The 22,895-nt window shown below is 41.0% G+C and overlaps 1 protein-coding gene across 1 annotated transcript in view; it reads right to left on the bottom strand.

Moving 5' to 3' along the window:
- The window catches only part of LOC148773167 (eukaryotic translation initiation factor 1A-like), a 122,898-nt gene extending 100,943 nt beyond the window's left edge, over positions 1–21,955 (bottom strand). Inside the window, exon 1 of the mRNA XM_088834531.1 lies at positions 21,892–21,955. Coding sequence (XP_088690657.1) covers positions 21,892–21,955 — 64 coding nt within the window. The remainder of the gene's footprint in view (positions 1–21,891) is intronic.
- Positions 21,956–22,895: the final 940 nt, after the last annotated feature.

Here is a 22,895-nt window from a genome sequence, read left to right on the forward strand (position 1 = left end):
GTTCTGGTTTCATCCACCTCATTAGACCTGATTCAAATGTTTTTAACAGCTGAATAATATTCCATTGTGTATATGTACCATATTTCCTTACCCATTCATGTACCGATGGACATCTAGGTTGGTTCCATATCCTTGGTATTGTAAACAGTGCTGCATTGAACATTGGGGTGAACATGTCTCTTTCAATTCTGATTTCCTCGGTGTGTATTATGTCCAGCGGTGGGATTGCTGAGTCTTATGGCAGGTTTATTTCCAGGGTTTTAAGGAATCACCACATGATTCTCCATACTGGTTGTACTAGTTTGCATTCCCTCCAACAGTGTAAGAGGGTTCCCTTTTCTCTGTACCCTCTCCAGCATTTATCGTTTGTAGACTTTTTGATAGCAGGCATTGTGACTGGTGTGAGATGGTAGCTCATTGTGGTTTAGATTTGCATTTCTCTGGTAACGAGGTATACTGAGTATCTTTTCATGTGTTTTTTAGCTGTCTGTAATGTCTTCTTTGGAGAACACTCTGTTTAGCTCTTTGGCCCACTTTTGAATGTGTCGTTTATTTTTCGAGAATTGAGCCGAATGTGTTGCATGTATATATATATATATTTATTTTTAATGAAGTTTATTTGATTTCTAGGGTTTTATTAGCTTCAGGTATACAGCAAATTGATTCATTATTTTGGTAGATTATATTTCATTATAGATTGTTGAAAGATAATGGGTATAATTCACCATGCTTCACAGTATATGCTTTTTTTTTTCCTTTGCTTTTTTTTATTTTACAATATTATATTAGTTGGTTTTGCCATATATTGACATGAATTCGCCCCGAGTTAACATAAGTTCCCCCTCCTGAAACCCCCTCCCACCTCTCTCCTCCCTTTATCCTCCCTCTGGGTCATCCCCGCACGCCAGCATGAGCATCCTATACCATGCATCGACCCTGAACTAGTGATTTGTTTCAATTATGACAACATACGAGTTTCAATGCCATTCTCCCAAATCATCCCACCCTCACCCTCTCCCACAGAGTCCCAAAGACTGTTCTATACATCTGTGTCTCTTTTGCTGTCTCATATACAGGGTTATCATTTGCATCTTTCTAAATTCCATATATATGCGTTAGTATACTGTATTGGTGTTTTTCTTTCTGGCTTAATTCACTCTGTATAATAGACTCCAGTTTCATCCACCTCATTAGAACTGATTCAAATGTATTCTTTTTAATGGCTGAATAATACTCCATTGTGTATATGTACCAAAGCTTTCTTATCCATTCGTCTGCAGATGGACATCTAGGTTGCTTCCATGTCCTGGCTATTATAAACTGTGCTGCAATGAACATTGGAGTACATGTGTCTCTTTCAATTCTGGTTTCCTCGGTGCGTATGCCCAGGAGTGAGATTGCTGGATCATATGGCAGTTCTATTTCCAGTTTTTTGAGGAAGCTCCACACTGTTCTCCATAGGGGCTGTACTAGTTTGCATTCCCACCAACAGTGTAAGAGGGTTCCTTTCTCTCCACATCGTCTCCAGCATTTATTGCATGTGGACTTTTGGATAGCAGCCATTCTGACTGGTGTGAAATGGTATCTCGTGGTTTTGATGTGCATGTTTCTGATTATGAAGGATGTTGAGGATTTTTTCATATGTTTGTTTGCCATCTTATGTCTTCTTGGAGAAATGTCCGTTTAGTTCTTTGGCCCATTTTTTGATATGGTCATTTATTTTCCTGGAATTGAGCTGCAGGAGCTGCTTGTATATTTTGGAGATTAATCCTTTATCAATTGCTTCATTTGCTATTATTTTCTCCCATTCTGAAGGCTGTCTTTTCACCTTACTTATAGTTTCCTTTGCTGTGCAGAAGCTTTTGATTTTAATTAGGTCCCATTTGTTTATTTTTGCTTTTATTTCCAATATTCTGGAAGTGGGTCATGGAGGATCCTGCTGTGATTTATGTCGGAGAGTGTTTTGCCTACTTTTTCCTCTAGGAGTTTTATAGTTTCTGGTCTTACATTTAGCTCTCTAATCCATTTTGAGTTTATTTCAGTTTATGGTGTTAGGAAGTGTTCTAGTTTCTTTCTTTTAGAAGTGGCTGACCAGTTTTCCCAGCACCGCTTGTTAAAGAGACTGTCTTTTCTCCATTTTATATTCTTGTCTCCTTTGTCAAAGATAAGATGTCCATAGGTGTGTGGATTTATCTCTCGGCTTTCTATTTTGTTCCATTGATCGATATTTCTGTCTTTATGCCAGTACCACACTGTCTTGATGACTGTGGCTTTGTAGTAGAGCCTGAAATCCAGAAGGTTAATTCCTCCAGTTCCATTCTTCTTCTTCAAGATTGCTTTGGCTATTCGAGGTTTTTTGTATTTCCATACAAATTGTGAGATTATTTGTTCTAGTTCTGTGAAAAATATCGTTGGTAGCTTGATGGGGATTGCATTGAATGTATAAATCCTTTTGGTAGTATACTCATTTTCAAAATATTTATTCTTCCAATCCACGAACAACGGTATATTCCTCTATTAGTGTCCTCTTTGATTACTTTCAGTAGTGTTTTATAGTTTTCTATGTACAAGTCTTTTGTTTCCTTAGGTAGATATATTCCTAAGTATTTAATTGTTTTCGTTGCAACAGTAAATGGAATAGTTTCCTTAATTTATCTTTCTATTTTCTCATTATTAGTGTATAGGAATGCAAGGGATTTCTGTGTGTTGATTTTATATCCTGCAACGTTACTGTAATCATTGATTAGCTCTAGTAGTTTTCTGGTAGAGTCTTTAGGGTTTTCTGTGTAGAGGATCATGTCATCAGCGAACAGTGAAGGTTTTACTTCTTCTTTTCCAATTTGTATTCCTTTTATGTCTTTTTCTGCTCTGATTGCTGTGGCCAAAACTTCCAGAACTATGTTGAATAGTAGTGGGGAGAGTGGCACCCTTGTCTTGTTCCTGACTTTAGGGGAAATGCTTTCGGTTTCTCACCATTGAGTATAATGTTTTGTGTGGGTTTGTCATATATAGCTTTTATTATGTTGAGGTATGTCCCTTCTATTCCCACTTTCTGGAGGGTTTTTATCATAAATGGATGTTGAATTTTGTCAAAGGCTTTCTCTGCATCTATTGAGATAATCATATGATTTTTATTTTTTAGTTTGTTAATGTGGTGTATTACGTTGATTGATTTGTGTATTTTGTAGAATCCTTGCATTCCTGGGATAAAGCCCACTTGGTCATGATGTATGATCTTCTTAATGTGTTGTTGGATTCTGATTGCTAGAATTCATTAAGGATTTTTGCATCTATGTTCATCAGTGATATTGGCCTGTATTTTTCTTTTTTTGTCGGGTCTTTACCAAATTTTGGGATTAGGGTGATGGTGGCCTCATAGAATGAGTTTGGAAGTTTCCCTTCCTCAGCAATATTCTGGAAGAGTTTGAGTAGAATAGTTGTTAGCTCTCCTCTAAATTTTTGGTAGAATTCGGCTGTGAAGCCATCTGGACCTGGGCTTTTGTTTGCTGAAAGATTCCTGATTACAGCCTCTAGTTCCGTGCTGGTGATGGGTCTGTTCAGATTTTCTATTTCGTCCGGGTTCAGTTTTGGAAAGTTGTACTTTTCTAGTAATTTGTCCATTTCTTCCAGGTTATTTATTTTATTGCCATATAAAGCTGATAGTATTCTCTAATAATCTTTTGTATTTCTGTGTTGTCAGTTGTGCTCTCTCCATTTTCATTTCTAATTTTATTGATTTGGTTCTTCTCCCTTTGTTTCTTGATGAGTCTGGCTAGTGGTTTGTCAATTTTATTTACCTTCTCAAAGAACCAGCTTTTGGCTTTGTTGATTTTTGCTATGGTCTCTTTTGTTTCTTTTGCATTTATCTCTGCCCTAATTTTTACGATTTCTTTCCTTCTACTGAGCCTGGGGTTCTTCATTTCTTCCTTTTCTAGTTTAGATGCTTTAGATGTAGAGTTAGGTTATTTAGTTGACTTTTTTCTTGTTTCTTGAGGTGTGCCTGTATTGCTATGAACTTCCCCCTGAGCACTGCTTTTAAAGTTTCCGAGAGGTTTTGGGTTGTTGTGTTTTCATTTTCATTCGTTTCTATGTATATTTTGATTTCTCTTTTGATTTCTTCTTTGATCTGTTCATTATTCAGCAGCGTGTTGTTCAGCCTCCATATGTTGGCATTTTTAATAGTTTTTCTTCTGTAATTGAGATCTAATCTTATCGCACTGTGGTCAGAAAAGATGCATGAAATGACTTCAATTTTTTTGAATTTACCCAGGCTAGATTTATGGCCCAGGAAGTGATCTATCCTGGAAAAGGTTCCGTGTGCGCTTGAGAAAAAGGTGAAATTCATTGTTTTGGGGTGAAATGTTCTATAGATATTTATTAGGTCTTTCTGGTCTATTGTATCATTTAAAGTTTGTGTTTCCTTGTTGATTTTCTGTTTAGTTGATCTATCCATAGATGTAAGTGGGGTATTAAAGTCTCCCACTATTATTGCATTGTTGTTAATTTCCCCTTTCATACTTGTTAGTAATTGTTTTACATATTGCGGTGCTCCTATATTGGGTGCATAAATATTTAGAATTGTTATATCTTCATCTTGGATTGATCCTTTGATCATTATGTAGTTTCCTTCTTTGTCTCTTTTCACAGCCTTTGTTTTAAAGTCTATTTTATCTGATATGAGTATTGCTACTCCTGCTTTCTTTTGGTCTCTATTTGCATTGAATATCTTTTTCCAGCCCTTCACTTTCAGTCTGTATGTGTCCCTCGTTTTGAGGTGGGTCTCTTGCAGACAACATATATGGGGGTTGTTTTTGTATCCATTCAGCCAGCCTTTGTCTTTTGGTTGGGGCATTCAACCCATTTACTTTTAAGGCAAATATTGATAAGTACGATCCCGTAGCCATTTTATTTATTGCTTTGGGTTCAAGTTTATACACCCTTTCTGATTTTCCTGTCTAGAAAAGATCCTTTAGCATTTGTTGGAGAGCTGCTTTGGTGATGCTGAATTCTCTCAGCTTTTGCTTGTCTGTAAAGCTTTTGATTTCTCCTTCATATTTGAATGAGATCCTTCCTAGGTACAGTAGTCTGGGCTGTAGGTTATTTTCTTTCATCACTTTAAGTATGTCTTGCCATTCCTTCCTGGCCTGTAGAGTTTCTGTTGAAAGATCGGCTGTTATCCTTATGGGAATCCCCTTGCGTGTTATTTGCTGTTTTTCCCTTGCTGCGTTTAATATTTGTTCTTCGTGTTTGATCTTTGTTAATTTGATTAATATGTGTCTTGGAGTATTTCACCTTGTGTTTATCCTGTTGGGAACTCTCTGGGTTTCTTGGACTTAGGTGATTATTTCTTTCCCTATTTTAGGGAAGTTTTCAACTATTATCTCCTCAAGTATTCTCTCATGGTCTTTCTTTTTGTCTTCTTCTGGGATTCCTATGATTCGAATGTTGGAGCATTTAACATTGTCCCAGATGTCTCTCATATTGTTCTCATTTCTTTTAATTTGTTTTTCTTTTTTTTTTTTTCTCTCTCTGTTTCATTTATTTCTACAATTCTATCTTCTAGCTCACTTATCCTGTCTTCTGCCTCTGTTATTCTACTGTTTGTTCCCTCCAGAGTGTTTCTGATCTCATCTATTGCATTATTCATTGTATATTGACTCTTTTTTATTTCCTCTAAGTCCTTATTAAACCTTTCTTCCATCTTCTCAATCCTTTTCTCCAGGTTATTTATCTGTAACTACATTTTGCTTTCAAGGTTTTGAATCATTTTCACCATCAAAATTCGAAATTCTTTATCAGGTAGATTCCCTATATCGTCCTCTTTTATTTGTGTTGGTGGGCATTTATCTTGTTCCTTTACTTGCTGGGTATTTCTCTGCCTCTTTCTTCATCTTGGTTATAATGCTTTGCTTGGGGTGGCCTTTCCCTCTTCTGGCCATTTGTGGAGTTCTCTTTATTATGTAGTTTCCTGCTGTGTTGGGGTTGGACAGGTGACTTGTCAAGGTTCCCTGGTTATGGAAGCTTGTGTCGGTGTTTTAGTGGGTGGAGCTGTTTTTCTTCTGTCTGGAGTGCAATGAAGTGTCCAGTAATGAGTTATGAGATGTCAGTGGGTTTGGAGTGACTTTGGGCAGCCTGTATATTGATGCTCAGGGCTAGTTTCCTGTGTTACTGGAGAATTTGCATGGTATGTCTTGCTCTGGAACTTGTTGACCCTTGGGTGGTGCTTGGTTTTAGTATAGGTATGGAGACGTTTGATGAGCTCCTATCGATTAATGTTCCCTGGGGTCAGGAGTTCTCTGGTGTTCTCAGGATTCGGGCTTAAGCCTCTTGCCTCTGGTTTTTGGTCTTATTCTTAGAGTAGCCTCTAGACGTCTCTATCTGTCATTTCCAAGGTGGTTCCCTCTGTTGTAGCTTCTGTTTGCTGGTCTCTTCAGTGTCTAATTTTCGCCCTGATACGAGGAGGTGGGTGGACACTTTTTAAGGCTCAGTTGTTCAGTCCTGTTCTGGGAAGGAAGGAACGCTTCAGATGAATATCTCTAGCATCTGTGGGGAGTGCTCGCAGCGTCTCGGCTACACTGTGTTTGCCCTTGGGCGTAGCTCATGTGTTGTCCAAGTCTACACTGCACAGGCTCTAGGTTGCTCTGCCGGGAACTGTCCGAGGCCGGCACCGGGTTTTATGCACTTCCCAGATCTGAGCGGCTCAAATTCAGGTTCTCAGGTACTCCACAAAGGCGCAGACTTGGTTGGGACTGTCTTTTGTGCGTTCCCCAGTCCGAGAAGCTCGGGGGACCAGGTGTTTGGTGAACGCTGTCTCTGCGATTTATCGCCTGCCCAGTCCACGCCACTCAGTTTTCTGGGTGTACAACCAGCGCACCTTCTCAGTGGGATATCGACTGGCCGAGCCCAAGAAGTCCTGATTAGCAACAAGCCTGCCTGCAGTTTGTATCGGATGCCTTTCTGGGGCTGCGGTTGCCCCCTCTGGCTCTGGCTGACCTCCCTGCCTGTCTCTGCGGGGGATGGGGGATGGGCCGACCGCAGCCGGCTTGCTCTGCTCAGTCCTTTATTCTGTGAGCAGGGCTGGCCGAGTCTTAGGTTAGAGCTTTCCGCCTTTTTGTGGGGAAGCGACGCCGGCCCCGGCGGCGCAGACGCGACGCGAGAGACGCCGGCCCCGGCGGCGCAGACGCGACGCGAGAGACGCCGGCCCCGGCGGCGCAGACGCGACGCGAGAGACGCCGGCCCGGGCGCAACGAGCCACGCAAAGAGGTGCGGCCGTGAGGAGCTACCCCACGCCTGAGGCCAGGGCCGGCGGCAGAGAGGAGCTACCCCACGTCCAACAGGCGGTGGCTGCGCGGGCGCAGGAGGGCCGAGAGGAGCTACTCCGCGTTCAAGGTCAGGAGGGGGGGCCTTGAGGAGATACCCCTCGTCCAAGGTAAGGTACAGCAGCTGCACTTTGCTGGAGCGGCTGTGAAGAGATTTTCCATGACCAAGGTAAGAGAAACCGAAATAAGACGGTAGGTATTGCTAGGGGGCACCAGAGGGCAGACAAACTGAAATCATAATCACAGGAAACTAGCTGATCTAATCACATGGACCACAGCCGAATGTGGTCCCCTGGAGAAGGGAATGGCAAACCACTTCAGTATACTTGCCTTGAGAACCCCGTGAACAGTAACAAAGGGCAAAATGATAGGATGCTGAATGAGGAATTCCCCAGGTCGGTAGGTGCCCAGTATGCTACTGGAGCTCAGTGGAGAAGTAACTATAGAAGGAATAAAGGGATGGAGCAAAAGCAAAACCAATACCCAGTTGTGGATGTAACCAATGATAGAAACAAGGTCCGGTGCTGTAAAGAGCAATATTGCATAGGAACCTGGAATGTTAGGTCCATGAATCAAGGCAAATTGGAAGTGGTCAAACAGGAGATGGCAAGAGTGAATGTCGACATTCTAGGAATCAGTGAACTAAAATGGACTGGAATGGGTGAATTTAACTCGGATGACCATTATATCTACTACTGTGGGCAGGAATCCCTTAGAAGAAATGGAGTAGCCATCATGGTAAACAAAAGAGTCCGAAATGCAGTACTTGGATGCAATCTTAAAAATGACAGGATGATTTCTGTTCGTTTCCAAGGCAAACCATTCAATATTACAGTAATCCAGGCCTATGCCCCAACCAGTAATGCTGAAGAAGCCGAAGTTAATCGGTTCTATGAAGACCTACAAGACCTTTTAGAACTAACACCCAAAAAAGATGTCCTTTTCATTATAGGGGACTGGAATGCAAAAGTAGGAAGTCAAGAAACACCTGGAGTAACTGGCAAATTTGGCCTTGGAGCACGGAATGAAGCAGGGCAAAGGCTAATAGAGTTTTGTCAAGAGAATGCACTGGTCATAGCAAACACCCTCTTCCAACAACACAAGAGAAGACTCTACACATGGACATCACCAGATGGTCAACACCGAAATCAGATTGATTATATTCTTTGCAACCAAAGATGGAGAAGCTGTATACAGTTAGCGAAAACAAGACCAGCAGCTGACTGTGGCTCAGATCATGAACTCCTTATTGCGAAGTTCAGACTTAAATTGAAGAAAGTAGGGAAAACCACTAGACCATTCAGATATGACCTCAATCAAATCCCTTATGATTATGCAGTGGAAGTGAGAAATAGATTTAAGGGACTAGATCTGATTGATAGAGTGCCTGATGAACTCTGGACGGAGGTTCGTGACATTGTACAGGAGACAGGGACCAAGACCATCCCCATGGAAAAGAAATGCAAAAGAGGGAAATGGCTGTCTGAGAAGGCCTTACAAATAGCTGTAAAAAGAAGAGAGGCGAAAAGCAAAGGAGAAAAGCAAAGATATAAACATCTGAATGCAGAGTTCCAAAGAATAGCAAGGAGAGATAAGAAAGCCTTCCTCAGTGATCAATGCAAAGAAATAGAGGAAAACAACAGAATAGGAAAAACAAGAGACCTCTTCAAGAAAATTAGAGATTCCAAGGGAACTTTTCATGCAAAGATGGGCTCGATAAAGGACAGAAATGGTATGGACCTAACAGAAGCAGAAGATATTAAGAAGAGGTGGCAGGAATACACAGAAGAACTGTACAAAAAAGATCTTCACGACCAAGATAGTCACGATAATGTGATCACTGACCTAGAGCCAGACGTCTTGGAATGTGAAGTCAAGTGGGCCTTAGAAAGCATCACTACGAACAAAGCTAGTGGTGGTGATGGAATTCCAGTTGAGCTATTTCAAGTCTTGAAAGATGATGCTGTGAAAGTGCTGTACTCAATATGCCAGCAGATTTGGAAAACTCAGCAGTGGCCACAGGACTGGAAGAGGTCAGTCTTCATTCCAATCCCAAAGAAAGGCAATGCCAAAGAATGCTCAAACTACCGCACAATTGCACTCATCTCACACGCTAGTAAAGTCATGCTCAAAATTCTCCAAGCCAGGCTTCAGCAGTATGTAAACCGTGAACTCCCAGATGTTCAAGCAGGTTTTAGAAAAGGCAGAGGCACCAGAGATCAAATTGCCAACATCCGCTGGATCATGGAGAAAGCAAGAGAGTTTCAGAAAAACATCGATTTCTGCTTCATTGACTATGCCAAAGCCTTTGACTGTGTGGATCACAATAAACTGTGGAACATTCTGAAAGAGATGGGAATCCCAGACCACCTGACCTGCCTCTTGAGAAACCTGTATGCAGGTCAGGAAGCAACAGTTAGAACCGGTCATGGAACAACAGACTGGTTCCAAATAGGAAAAGGAGTGCGTCAAGGTTGTATATTGTCACCTTGCTTATTTAACTTATATGCAGAGTACATCATGAGGAACGCTGGGCTGGAAGAAGCACAAGCTGGAATCAAGATTGCTGGGAGAAATATCAATAACCTCAGATATGCAGATGACACTACCCTTATGGCAGAAAGTGAAGAGGAACTCAAAAGCCTCTTGATGAAAGTGAAAGAGGAGAGTGAAAAGGTTGGCTTGAAGCTCAACATTCAGAAAACAAAGATCATGGCATCTGGTCCCATCACTTCATGGGAAATAGATGGAAAAACAGTGGAAACAGTGTCAGACTTTGTTTTTTTGGGCTCCAAAATCACTGCAGATGCTGATTGCAGCCATGAAATTAAAAGACGCTTGCTCCTTGGAAGGAAAGTTATGACCAACCTTGATAGTATATTAAAAAGCAGAGACATTACTTTGCCGACCAAGGTCCGTCTAGTCAAGGCAATGGTTTTTCCCGTGGTCATGTATGGATGTGAGAGTTGGTCTGTGAAGAAAGCTGATCGCCGAAGAATCGATGCTTTTGAACTGTGGTGTTGGAGAAGACTCTTGAGAGTCCCTTATACTGCAAGGAGATCCAACCAGTCCATTCTAAAGGAGATCAATCCTGGATGTTCATTGGAGGGACTGATGCTAAAGCTGAAACTCCAATACTTTGGCCACCTCATGAGACGAGTTGACTCACTGGAAAAGACTCTGATGCTGGGAAAGGTTGGGGGCGGGAGGAGAAGGGGACGACGGAGAATGAGATGGCTGGATGGCATCACCGACTCTGTGGACATGAGTTTGAGTGTACTCCGGGAGTTGGTGATGGACAGGGAGGCCTGGCGTGCTGTGATTCATGGGGTCGCGGAGAGTCGGACATGACTGAGCGACCGAACTGAACTGAACTGACTGATCCCAGTCTGCTTTGCCCTCCCCAGTTCTCTCAAATTGTTTTCTCGGCATTCAAGCCCAGTCCTCTCTCTAAGCAGTTCAGCCGGCTCCTCCCTGCCCAGCCCCCGCTTGCTAATGGCATATGCAGGCGTCTGTGCTGCTTCTCCGCTGGGAGTTACCACTTGGCGGGTAATCTGTGGGTTTTAAAAAAATTTAAAAAAAAAAAAGAGGGTTATGTGGCCCTCTGAGATTGCAAGGCTCGCCACAGATTCGCCAGTGAGAGTCTTTCCTGGTGTTGGGAAACTTCTCTCTTTTTAAAGCCTCACTTCCCAGGACGGATTTCCGTCCTTACTTCTTTTGTCTCTCTTTTTATCTTTTATGTTTTTTCCTACCTCCTTTCGAGAACAATGGGCTGCTTTTCTGGGTGCCTGATGTCCTCTGCCAGTATTCAGAAGTTGTTTTGTGGACTTTACTCCGCATTCAAATGTTCTTTTGATGAATTTGTAGGGGAGAGAGTGGTCTCACCGTCTTATTCCTCTGCCATCTTCTGCATGTATATTTTTAAAGTTAATTCTTTGTCAGTTGTTCAGTTTCCTATATTTTCTCCCATTCTGAAGCCTGTCTTTTCACGTTGCTTATAGGTTTCTTCATTGTGCAAAAGCTTTTAAATTTACTTCATTCCTATTTATTTTTCTTTTATTTACATTACTTTGGGAGGTTGTTGATAGACTATCCTGCTGTGATTTATATCAGAAAGTGTTTTGCCTTTGTGTTCCTCTAGCAGTTTTGGAGTTTCTCGTCTTACATGTAGATCCTTAATATATTCTGGGTTTATTTATTTATTTTTTAATTTATTTTATTGGAAGCAAATTACCTTACATTAATATATTGGTTGATTTTGCAATACCTTGACACGAATCCGCCCCTGATGTACATGTGTTCTCTTTCTGGAACCCCCCTCCCACCTCCCTCTTCCCCATATCCTCCCTCCAGGTCATCCCCGTGCACCATCCCCAAGCATCCTGTATCATGCGTCAAACCTGGACTGGTGATTCATTTCACATATGATAATATACATGCTACAATGCCGTTCTCCCCAATCATCCCATCTTCACCCTCTCCCACAGAGTCCCAAAGACAGTTCTATACATCTGTGTCTCTTTTGCTGTCTCGTATACAGGGTTATCATTTGCATCTTTCTAAATTCCATATATATGCGTTAGTATACTGTATTGATGTTTTTCTTTCTGGCTTACTTCACTCTGTATAATAGGCTCCAGTTTCATCCACCTCATTAAAACTGATTCAAATGCATTCTTTTGAATGGCTGAAAAATATTCAACTGTGTATATGTACCAAAGCTTTCTTATCCATTCATCTGCAGATGAACATCTAGGTTGCTTCCATGTCCTGGCTATTATAAACTGTGCTGCAATGAACATTGGAGTACATGTGTCTCTTTCAATTCTAGTTTCCTCGGTGTGTATGCCCAGGAGTGCGATTGCTGGATCATAGGGCAGTTCTATTTACAGTTTTTTGAGGAATCTCCACACCTTTCTCCATAGTGGCTGTACTAGTTTGCATCCACACCAACAGTGTAAGAGGGTTCCCTTTTCTCCACGCCCTCTCCAGCATATATTGCTTGTAGACTTTTGGATAGCAGCCAATCTAACTGGTGTGAAATGGTATCTCATTGTGGTTTTGATGTGCATTTCTCTGATTATGAGGGATGTTGAGCATTTTTTCATGTGTTTGTTAGCGATCTTTATGTCTTCTTTGGAGAAATGTCTGTTTAGTTCTCTGGCCCATTTCTTGATTGGGTCATTTATTTTTCTGGAATTGAGCTGCAGGAGCTGCTTGTATGTTTTGGAGATTAATCCTTTATCAGTTGCTTCATTTGCTATTATTTTCTCCCATTCTGAAGGTTGTCTTTTCACCTTGCTTATAGTTTCCTTTGCTGTGCAGAAGCTTTTGAATTTAATTAAGTCCTATTTGTTTATTTTTGCTTTTATTTCCAATATTCTGGGAGGTGGGTCATGGAGGATCCTGCTGTGATTTATGTCGGAGAGTGTTTTGCCTACTTTTTCCTCTAGGAGTTTTATAGTTTCTGGTCTTACATTTAGCTCTCTAATACATTTTGAGTTTATTTCAGTTTATGGTGTTAGGAAGTGTTCTAGTTTCATTCTTTTAGAAGTGGCTGACCAGTTTTCCCAGCACCGCTTGTTAAAGAGACTGTCTTTTCTCCATTTTATATTCTTGTCTCCTTTGTCAAAGATAAAGTGTCCATAGGTGTGTGGATTTATCTCTCGGCTTTTTATTTTGTTCCATTGATCGATATTTCTGTCTTTATGCCAGTACCACACTGTCTTGATGACTGTGGCTTTGTAGTAGAGCCTGAAGTCTGGCAGGTTAATTCCTCCAGTTCCATTCTTCTTCTTCAAGATTGCTTTGGTATTCGAGGTTTTTTGTATTTCCATACAAATTGTGAGATTATTTGTTCTAGTTCTGTGAAAAATATCGTTGGTAGCTTGATAGGGATTGCATTGAATGTATAAATCCTTTTGGTAGTATACTCATTTTCAAAATATTTATTCTTCCAATCCACAAACAACGGTATATTCCTCTATTAGTGTCCTCTTTGATTACTTTCAGTAGTGTTTTATAGTTTTCTATGTACAAGTCTTTTGTTTCCTTAGGTAGATATATTCCTAAGTATTTAATTGTTTTCGTTGCAACAGTGAATGCAATAGTTTCCTTAATTTTTTTTTCTATTTTCTCATTATTAGTGTATAGGAATGCAAGGAATTTCTGTGCGTTGATTTTATACCATGCAACTTTACTGTATTCATTGATTAGCCCTAGTAGTTTTCTGGTAAAGTCTTTAGGGTTTTCTGTGTAGTGGATCATGTCGTCAACGAACAGTGAAAATTTTCTTCTTCTTTTCCAATTTGTATTCCTTTTATGTCTTTTTGTGCTCTGAATGCTGTAGCCAAAATTTCCAGAACTATGTTGAACAGTAATGGTGAGAGTGGGCACCCTGTCTTGTTCCTGACTTTAGGAGAAATGCTTTCAGTTTCTCACCATTGAAGATAATGTTTTGTGTGGGTTTGTCATATATAGCTTTTATTATGTTGAGATATGTCCCTTCTATTCCCACTTTCTGGAGGGTTTTTATCATAAATGGATATTGCATTTTGTCAAAGGCTTTCTCTGCATCTATTGAGATAATCATATGTTTTTTATTTTTCAGTTTGTTAATGTGGTGTATTATGTTGATTGATTTTCGGATATTGAAGAATCCTTGCATTCCTGGGATAAAGCCCACTTGGTCATGATTTATGATCTTCTTAATATGTTGTTGTATTCCAATTTCTAGAATTTTGTTAAGGATGTTTGCATCTATGTTCATCACTGATATTGGACTGTAGTTTTCTTTTTTTGTGGGATCTTTACCAGTTTTTAGAATTAGGGTGATGGTGGCCTCATAGAATGAGTTTGGAAGTTTCCCTTCCTCGGCAATATTCTTGAAGAGTTTGAGTAGAATAGGTGTCAGCTCTTCTCTACTATTTTGGTAGAATTGAGCTGTGAAGCCGTCTGAACCTGGGCTTTTATTTGCTGAAAGTTTTCTGATTACTTCCTCTAGTTCGGTGCTTGTGATAAGTCTGTTCAGATTTTCTATTTCTTCCTGGTTCAGTTTTGGCAAGGTATACATTTCTAGGAATTTGTCCATTTCTTCCAAGTTATTCATTTTATTGCCATATAATTGCTGATAGTATTCTCTAATAATTCTTTGTATTTCTGTGTTGTCGGTTATGATCTCTTCATTTTCATTTCTCATTTTATTGATTTGGTTCTTCTCCCTTTGTTTCTCGATGAGTCTGGCTAGTGGTTTGTCAATTTTATTTACCTTCTCAAAAACCAGCTTTTGGCTTTGTTGATTTTGGCTATGATCTCTTTTCTTTCTTTTGCATTTATCTCTGCCCTAATTTTTACGATTTCTTTCCTTCTATTAACGCTGGGGTTCTTAAATTCTTCCCTTTCTAGTTTCTTTAGATGTAGAGTTAGGTTATTTAGTTGACTTTTTTCTTGTTTCTTGAGGTGTGCCTGTATTGCTATGAACTTCCCCCTGAGCACTGCTTTTAAAGTGTCCCAGACGTTTTGGGTTGCTGTGTTTTCATTTTCATTCATTTCTATGCATATTTTGATTTCTCTTTTGATTTCTTCTTTGATTTGTTCATTATTAAGCAGCGTGTTATTCAGCCTCCATATGTTGGCATTTTTAATAGTTTTTCTACTGTAATTGAGATCTAATCTTACTGCATTGTGGTCAGAAAAGATGCTTGGAATGATTTCAATTTTTTTGAATTTACCCAGGCTAGAGTTATGGCCCAGGATGTGATCTATCCTGGAAACGGTTCCATGTGCGCTTGAGAAAAAGGTGAAATTCATTGTTTTGGGGTGAAATGTCCTATACAGATCTATTAGGACTAACTGGTCTATTGTATCATTTAAAGTTTGTGTTTTCTTGTTAATTTTCTGTTTAGTTGATCTATCCATAGATGTAAGTGGGGTATTAAAGTCTCCCACTATTATTGTGTTATTGTTAATTTCCCCTTTCATGCTTGTTAGTAATTGTCTTACATATTGCGGTGCTCCTATATTGGGTGCATAAATATTTATAATTGTTATATCTTCTTCTTGGATTGATCTTTCATCCATATGTAGTTTCCTTCTTTGTCTCTTTTCACAGCCTTTGTTTTAAAGTCAATTTCATCTGATATGAGTATTGCTACTCCTGATTTCTTTTGGTCTCTATTTGCATGGAATATCTTTTTCCAGCCCTTCACTTTCAGTCTGTATGTGTCCCTTGTTTTGAGGTGGGTCTCTTGTAGACAACATATATGGGGATCTTGTCTTTGTATCCATTCAGCCAGCCTTTGTCTTTTGGTTGGGGCATTCAACCGATTTATGTTTAAGGTGATTATTGATAAGTATGATCCCGTTGCCATTTTCTTTATTGTTTTGTGTTCAAGTTTATATACACTTTCTGTGTTTCCTGTCTAGAGAAGAACCTTTAGTATTTGTTGGAGACCTGGTTTAGTGATGCTGAATTCTCTCAGCTTTTGCTTCTCTGTAAATTTTTTGATTTATCCTTCCCATTTGAATGAGATCCTTACTGGGTATAGTAATCTGGGCTGTTGGTTTGTTTCTTTCATCACTTTAAGTATGTCTTGCCATTCCTTCCTGGCCTGAAGAGTTTCTGCTGAAAGATCAGCTGTTATCCTTATGAGGCTCCCCTTGTGTGTTATTTGTTGTTTTTCTCTTTCTGGTTTTAATATTTTTTCTTTGTGTTTGACCTTTGTTAATTTGATTAATATGTTCCTTGGAGTATTTCACCTTGGGTTTATCCTATTAGGGACTCTCTGTGCTTCTTGGACTTGGGTGATTATTTCCTTCCCCCTTTTAGAGAAAATTTCCATTATTATCTCCTCAAGTATTCTCTCATGGTCTTTCTTTTTGTATTCTTCTTCTGGGACTCCTATGATACGAATGTTGGGGCGTTTAATATTGTCCCATATGTCTCTAATATTTCCTCATTTATTTTTTTTTTCTTTTTCCGTCTCTGTTTCATGTATTTCTACAATTCTATCTTCTAGCTCCCTTATCCTGTCTTCTGCTTCTGTCATTCTATTGTTTGTTCCTTCCAGAGTGTTTATGATCTCATCTATTGCATTATTCATTGTATATTGACTTTTTTTATTTCCTCTAATTCCATTGTATTTGACTTTTTTTTATTTCCTCTAATTCCTTATTAAACATTTCTTGCATCTTATCAATCCTTTTCTCCACTTTATTTATCTGTAACTTCGTTTTGCTTTCCAGATTTTGAATCATTTTCAAAATTAAAATTAGAATTTCTTTATCGGGTAGGTTCCCTATATCTTCCTCTTTTGTTTGTGATGGTGGTCATTTATCCTCTTCCTTTACTTGCTGGGTATTTCTCTGCCTCTTCATCTTGCTTATACTGCTGTGTTCGGGGTGGCCTTTCCGTCTTTTGGCAGTTTGTGGTGTTCTCTTTATTATGTATTTACCTCGTTGTGTGTTGGGTTGGATGGGTTAAGGTTCCCTGGTTAAGGAAGCTTGTGTTGATGTTTTGGTGGGTGGAGTTGGATTTCTTCTCTCTGGAGTGCAATGAAGTGTCCAGTAATGAGTTTGAGATGTCAGTGGGTTTGGAGTGGCTTTGGGCATCCTGTATATAGAAGCTCAGTGCTATTCTCCTGTGTTGCTGGATAGTTTGTGTAGTATGTCTTTCACTGAAACTTGTTGACCCTTGGGTGGTGCCTGGTTTCAGTGTATGTATGAAGGCATTTTATGAGTTCAGTTCAGTTCAGTTCAGTTCAGTCGCTCAGTCGTGTCCGACTCTCCGCGACCCCATGAATCACAGCACGCCAGGCCTCCCTGTCCATCACCAACTCCCGGAGTACAATCAAACTCATGTCCACAGAGTCGGTGATGCCATCCAGCCATCTCATTCTCCGTCGTCCCCTTCTCCTCCCGCCCCCAACTTTTCCCAGCATCAGAGTCTTTTCCAGTGAGTCAACTCGTCGCATGAGGTGGCCAAAGTATTGCAGTTTCAGCTTTAGCATCAGTCCCTCCAATGAACATCCAGGATTGATCTCCTTTAGAATGGACTGGTTGGATCTCCTTGCAGTATAAGGGACTCTCAAGAGTCTTCTCCAACACCACAGTTCAAAAGCATCGATTCTTCGGCGATCAGCTCTCTTCACAGTCCAACTCTCACATCCATACATGACCACGGGTAAAACCAGTACCTATCAATTAATGTTCTCTGGAACAGGAGATCTCTGGTGTTCTCAGGATTTGGACTTAAGCCTCTGCCTCTGGTTTTCAGTCTTATTTTTGTAGTAGGCTCAAGGCTTCTCCCTCTCTTACTTCCAACGCAGTTCCTTCTGTTGAAAAAGCTCTTCTTTATGGTCTCCACCGTGTCTAATTCCCATCCTGACACCAGGATGCAGTGGTGGACACTTTTGTTTTTTTCTGGCTCACCTGTTCAATCCTGCTGTGGGGAGGGAGGAACGCAGCTAACAAATATCCCTGGCGTCTGTGGGGAGTGCTTGCATTGTCTCGGCTACACTGGGAATGCTCCTGCTCAAGGCGTGTGTGCTTTCCCTGTTTATGCTGCTTAGGTTCTAGGTTGCTCTGCTGGGAGCTCTCCGCCGCTGGCGCTGGGTTGCATGCACTTCCCAGTTCTGAGCTGCTCAGGTTCAGGTCCTCGGGCACTCGACAAAGGCACAGACTTGGCTGGGCCTGCCTTTTGTGTCTTCCCCGGTCTGAGCAGCTCAGGTGACCTGGCGTTTGGCAAGCACGGTTGCTGCGACTTATCACCTTCCCGGTCCCTGCCACTCGGTTTTCTGGGAGTACAACCGGTGCAGCTTCTCAGGCGGATATCGACCGGCCCAAACCCAAGAAGTCCTGGCCAGCAAGGAAGCCTACCTGCAGCTTGGTACAGGAATCCTCTCTGGGTCTGCAGCTGCCCCCGCCCCAGTGCTGGTTGCCCTCCCCGACTGCGTCAGCGGGGGCTGGGCGCTGGGCCGCCCGCTGCCAGCTCACTTTGCACAGCGCCCCGTTCTGTGGGCAGGGCTGGCAGAGTCCTGGGTTGAGGCTTTTCGAAGGCTTTTCCTAGCCTTTTCACATTTTAGCTGCAGCTTCTGCTTTGCGAACTTAAGTTCGCGCCCTCAGTTTGCCCTAGTTTGTTCAAGCCCGGTTCTCCCTCTAAGCACCGCCGCCCGCACCTCCCTCCCCAGCCCCCGCCTGCTAGTAGGGGGCGCGGGTGTCTGCGCTGCTTCTCCGCTGAGAGTTTCCTCTGGGCACTTAGTCTGTGAGTTTTTTTTTTTGTAATTAATTTATTTTTTATTGGAGGCAAATTATTTTACAATATTATATTGGTTGGTTTTGCCATACATTGATATGAATTCGCCCTGGGTTTACATAAGTTCCCCCTCCTGAACCCCCCTCCCACCTCCTTCCTCCCTTTATCCTCCCTCTGGGTCATCCCCGCATGCCAGCCCCGTATTTTTAATTATTTATGTCTTTTGTCTCCCAGTTATGCGGCCCTCTGAGGTTCCACTCGACAGTATTTCCAGGTGTTTGGAAACTTCTCTCTCTCTTTTTTTTTTTTAAGCCTCCCTTCCCAGGACGGAGCTCTGTCCCTCCCTCTTTTGCCTCTCTTTTTATCTTTAATACTATTTCCTACCACCTTTTGACGACTATGAGCTGCTTTTCTGTGTACCTGATGTCCTCTGCCAGTATTCAGAAGTTGTTTTGTGGGATTTACTCAGTGTTCAAATGTTCTTTTGCTGATTTTGTGGAGGAGAAAGTGGTAGCTCCGTCATATTCCTCCGCCATTTTCCCTGAGTTTATTTTTTTAATGTGTGCTAGAAAGTGTTCAAATTTCATTCTTTTACAAGTTGTTGACCAGTTTTCCTAGCACAATTTGTTAAAGAGATTGTCTTTTCTTGATTGTATAGTCTTGCCTCCTTTATCAAAGAGGAAGTGTCCATAGCTGTGTGAATTTATCTCTTGGCTTTCTGCTTTGTTCTACTGATCAAAGAACAATATTTCTGCCTTTGTCCAGTAGCATACTGTTTTGATGACTGTAGCTTTGTGTTATAGTCTGAAGTCAGGCAGGTAGATTCCTCCAGGTCTATTCTTCTTTCTCAAGATTGTTTTGGCTAGTCAAGGTTTTTTTGTCTCTTTGTTTTTTCCCTCATAAAAATTGTGAAATTATTTTTCAATTCTCTTAAAAAGTACCGTTGGTAGCTTGATAGGGATTGCGTGAATCCATAGATTGCTTTGGGTATTATACTCATTTTCACTATATTGATTCTTCCAATCCATGAACACGGTATATTTCTCCATCTACTTGTGTTATCTTTGATTTCTTTCAGTGTTTTATAGTTCTCTAGGTAAAGATCTTTTGTTTCTTTAGGTAGATATATTCCTAAGTATGTTATTCCATTCTCTGCAATGTCGAATGGAATGGGTTCCTGAATTTCTTTCTGTTTTCTCTTTGTTTGTGTATAGGCATGCAAGGGATTGCGGTATGCTACTATTATGTGCTGCCACTTTACAATATACATTGATTAGCTCTAGTAATTTTCTGCTGGTGTCTTTATTTATTTGATGTAGAACATGTTCTTTACAAACAGGAAGAGTGTTATTTGCTCTTTCTCAATTTGCATTATTTTTATATATTTTTCTTCTCTGATTGTTTTGGCTAAAACTTAAACAATTATGTTGAATAGTAGTGGTGAGAGTGGGCACACGTCTTATTCCTGACTTTCGGAAATGCTTTCAATTATTTCCCATTGAAGATACTGCTTGCTGTGTGTTTATCATAGATGGATTTTATTATATCCAGGTATGTGCGATGCAGATGACACTACCCTTATGGCAGAAAGTGAAGAGGAACTCAAAAGCCTCTTGATGAAAGTGAAAGAGGAGAGTGAAAAGGTTGGCTTGAAGCTCAACACTCAGAAAATAAAGATCATGGCATCTGGTCCCATCACTTCATGGGAAACAGATGGAAAAACAGTGGAAACAGTGTCAGACTTTATTTTTGGGGGCTCCAAAATCACTGCAGATGTTGATTTCAGCCATGAAATTAAAAGACTCTTGCTCCTTGGAAGGAAAGTTATGACCAACCTTGATAGTATATTAAAAAGCAGAGACATTACTTTGCCAACCAAGGTCCGTTTAGTCAAGGCAATGGTTTTTCCCGTGGTCATGTATGGATGTGAGAGTTGGACTGTGAAGAAAGCTGATCGCCGAAGAATCAATGCTTTTGAACTGTGGTGTTGGAGAAGACTCTTGAGAGTCCCTTATACTACAAGGAGATCCAACCAGTCCATTCTAAAGGAGATCAATCATGGATATTCATTTGAGGGACTGATGCTAAAGCTGAAACTCCAATACTTTGACCACCTCATGCAACGGGTTGACTCACTGGAAAAGACTCTGATGCTGGGAAAGGTTGGGGACGGGAGAAGAAGGGGACGAAGGAGAATTAGATGGCTGGATGGCATCACTGACTCTGTGGACATGAGTTTGAGTGTACTCCGGGAGTTGGTGATGGACAGGGAGGCCTGGTGTGCTGTGATTCATGGGGTCGCGGAGAGTCGGACACGACTGAGCGACTGAACTGAACTGAACTGATGTGCGTTCTATGCCTGCTTTCAGGAGATTTCATCATAAATTGATGAATTTTGTCAAAGCTTCCTCTGTATTTATTGAGAAAATCATGTTTTTTTTTTTAATCTTTCAATGTGTTAACGTGGTATATCCCATTGGTTGATATGCAAATATTGAAAAATCCTTGCATCACTGCTATAAAGCCCCCTTGGTCATGATGTGTAATCTTTTTATATACTGTTGGATTCTGTTTGCTAGAAATTTGTTGAAGATTTTGCATGTGTGTTCACCACTGATATTGTCCTGTAGATTTCTTTCTTTGTGGCATCCTTGTCTGGTTTTGGTATTTGGGTATACCATTAAATCTTGGCTGATGTTGAGGTCTTCTCTTAATTTCCACACTCACTATGTGGCCTTTCACCACCACTGCACAGGCAAAGCTTGTAATGGCTTAAGGCTGGTTCAGGTGAGTACTGAAGGGTTGTGGAAAGAAATGGAAAAGGATACCAAAAGGGCAGGATACAGTGCCTAGAGACTCCATTTCCCACATTCCTGGGCCGAGGCATTTCCAACTACTGAAACACCTGTGCCCTACATGTGTATGTTTCCATGCACAAGCTTGTCTTGCCTCTGTTTGTGTGTGTGTTTGTGTGTATCCAGGCCATTGCAGATGCCGACAAGAAGACAGCAGTACATGAGATTTGGAGCAACCAGAAGAGGAGGCACAAGGCATCCACAGAGAGCAGGAGACTGGTTAATATATTTCCATTGTACCTTTGTTCAGGACTTGAAATTGGAAATAATGGTTGATGATAACTCAGGACAGTGGATCCACAAATCTGAAATGACCTTAAGAGACATAAACACGCTCAGAATGTCTGCTGTGTTCTTATGTGTTTGTACTGGGAGGAAGGTGTTGAGGTTTTGAGGAGTCACCCAGAGCAAATCAAGTGGTGTGAGGCTCTTAAGCCACAATCCTTGGACCCACTGAAGGGCCTACTGTGAGCTGAAACACACAATCTTTCAGAAGCGGAAGCTCCATCGGAACAAAGAAGCTCCGTCATCTGGGGAATCCATAGCTTCTGGCTCAGAATTGTATTCCTTGTGTGGAGCTTGTGGAACTTACAACAAAAATCACTGCAAATGGTGGCTACAGCCAGGAAGTTCAAAGATGCTGGCTACTTGTCGGAAAAGTTATGAACAACTTAGACAACATGTTAAAAACAGGGACATTACTTTGCCAGGAAATGGCCATCTAGTAAAAGCTATGGTTTCCCCAATAGTCATGTAGGGATGTGAATGTTGGTCTTGAAAGGAAGCTGAGCGTGGAAGATTGGATGCTTTTGAATTGTCCTGTTGGAGAAGATTCTTGAGAGTCTCTGGAAAAGCAAGGAGATCCAAGTGGTCCATTCTAAAGGAAATCAGTCCTACATATACATTGGAAGGACTCAGGCTGAAGCGGAAACTCCAATAATTAGGCCATCTGATGCAAAGAACTGACTAACTAGAAAGATCCATGAGGCTGGGAAAGATGAAGGCGGGAGGAGAAGGGAATGACAGAAGATGAGATGGTTGCAGAGCGTCACAGACCCAATGGACATGAGTTTGCATGAACTCTGGAAATTGGTGATGGACAGGGAGGCCTGGCCTGCTGCAGTCCATGGGTTCTCAAAGAATCAGGCAGGACTGAGTGACTGAACTAAACAGAACTGATAGAGAATTTAGTATTGAATGGAGGACAAGTGAATGTCCATGTTTTCAAAGGTGACGTACAGGGGATTCCATATATAGTGTAGGAAAGTGTGCACAGAGAAATTACTTTATGTAATATAAAGAATTCAAAATTTCATTCCCTGTATGTTGATTTCGCTATTGCCTGCAGGCAAATGTATGTCAAGCTTATCAAATGACACATATAGAGTATTTCATCTCATTAAATAATAAATGTAGCCATATTTTCAAATGTAGAATATAAAGCATTCCCTATTTCAGATATTAAACCTG

The sequence above is a fragment of the Moschus berezovskii genome, chromosome Y (genome assembly GCF_049115385.1).
Source record: "Moschus berezovskii isolate FMDL1 chromosome Y, NW_MosBer_1.0, whole genome shotgun sequence".
NCBI classification, from domain to species: Eukaryota; Metazoa; Chordata; class Mammalia; order Artiodactyla; family Moschidae; genus Moschus; species Moschus berezovskii.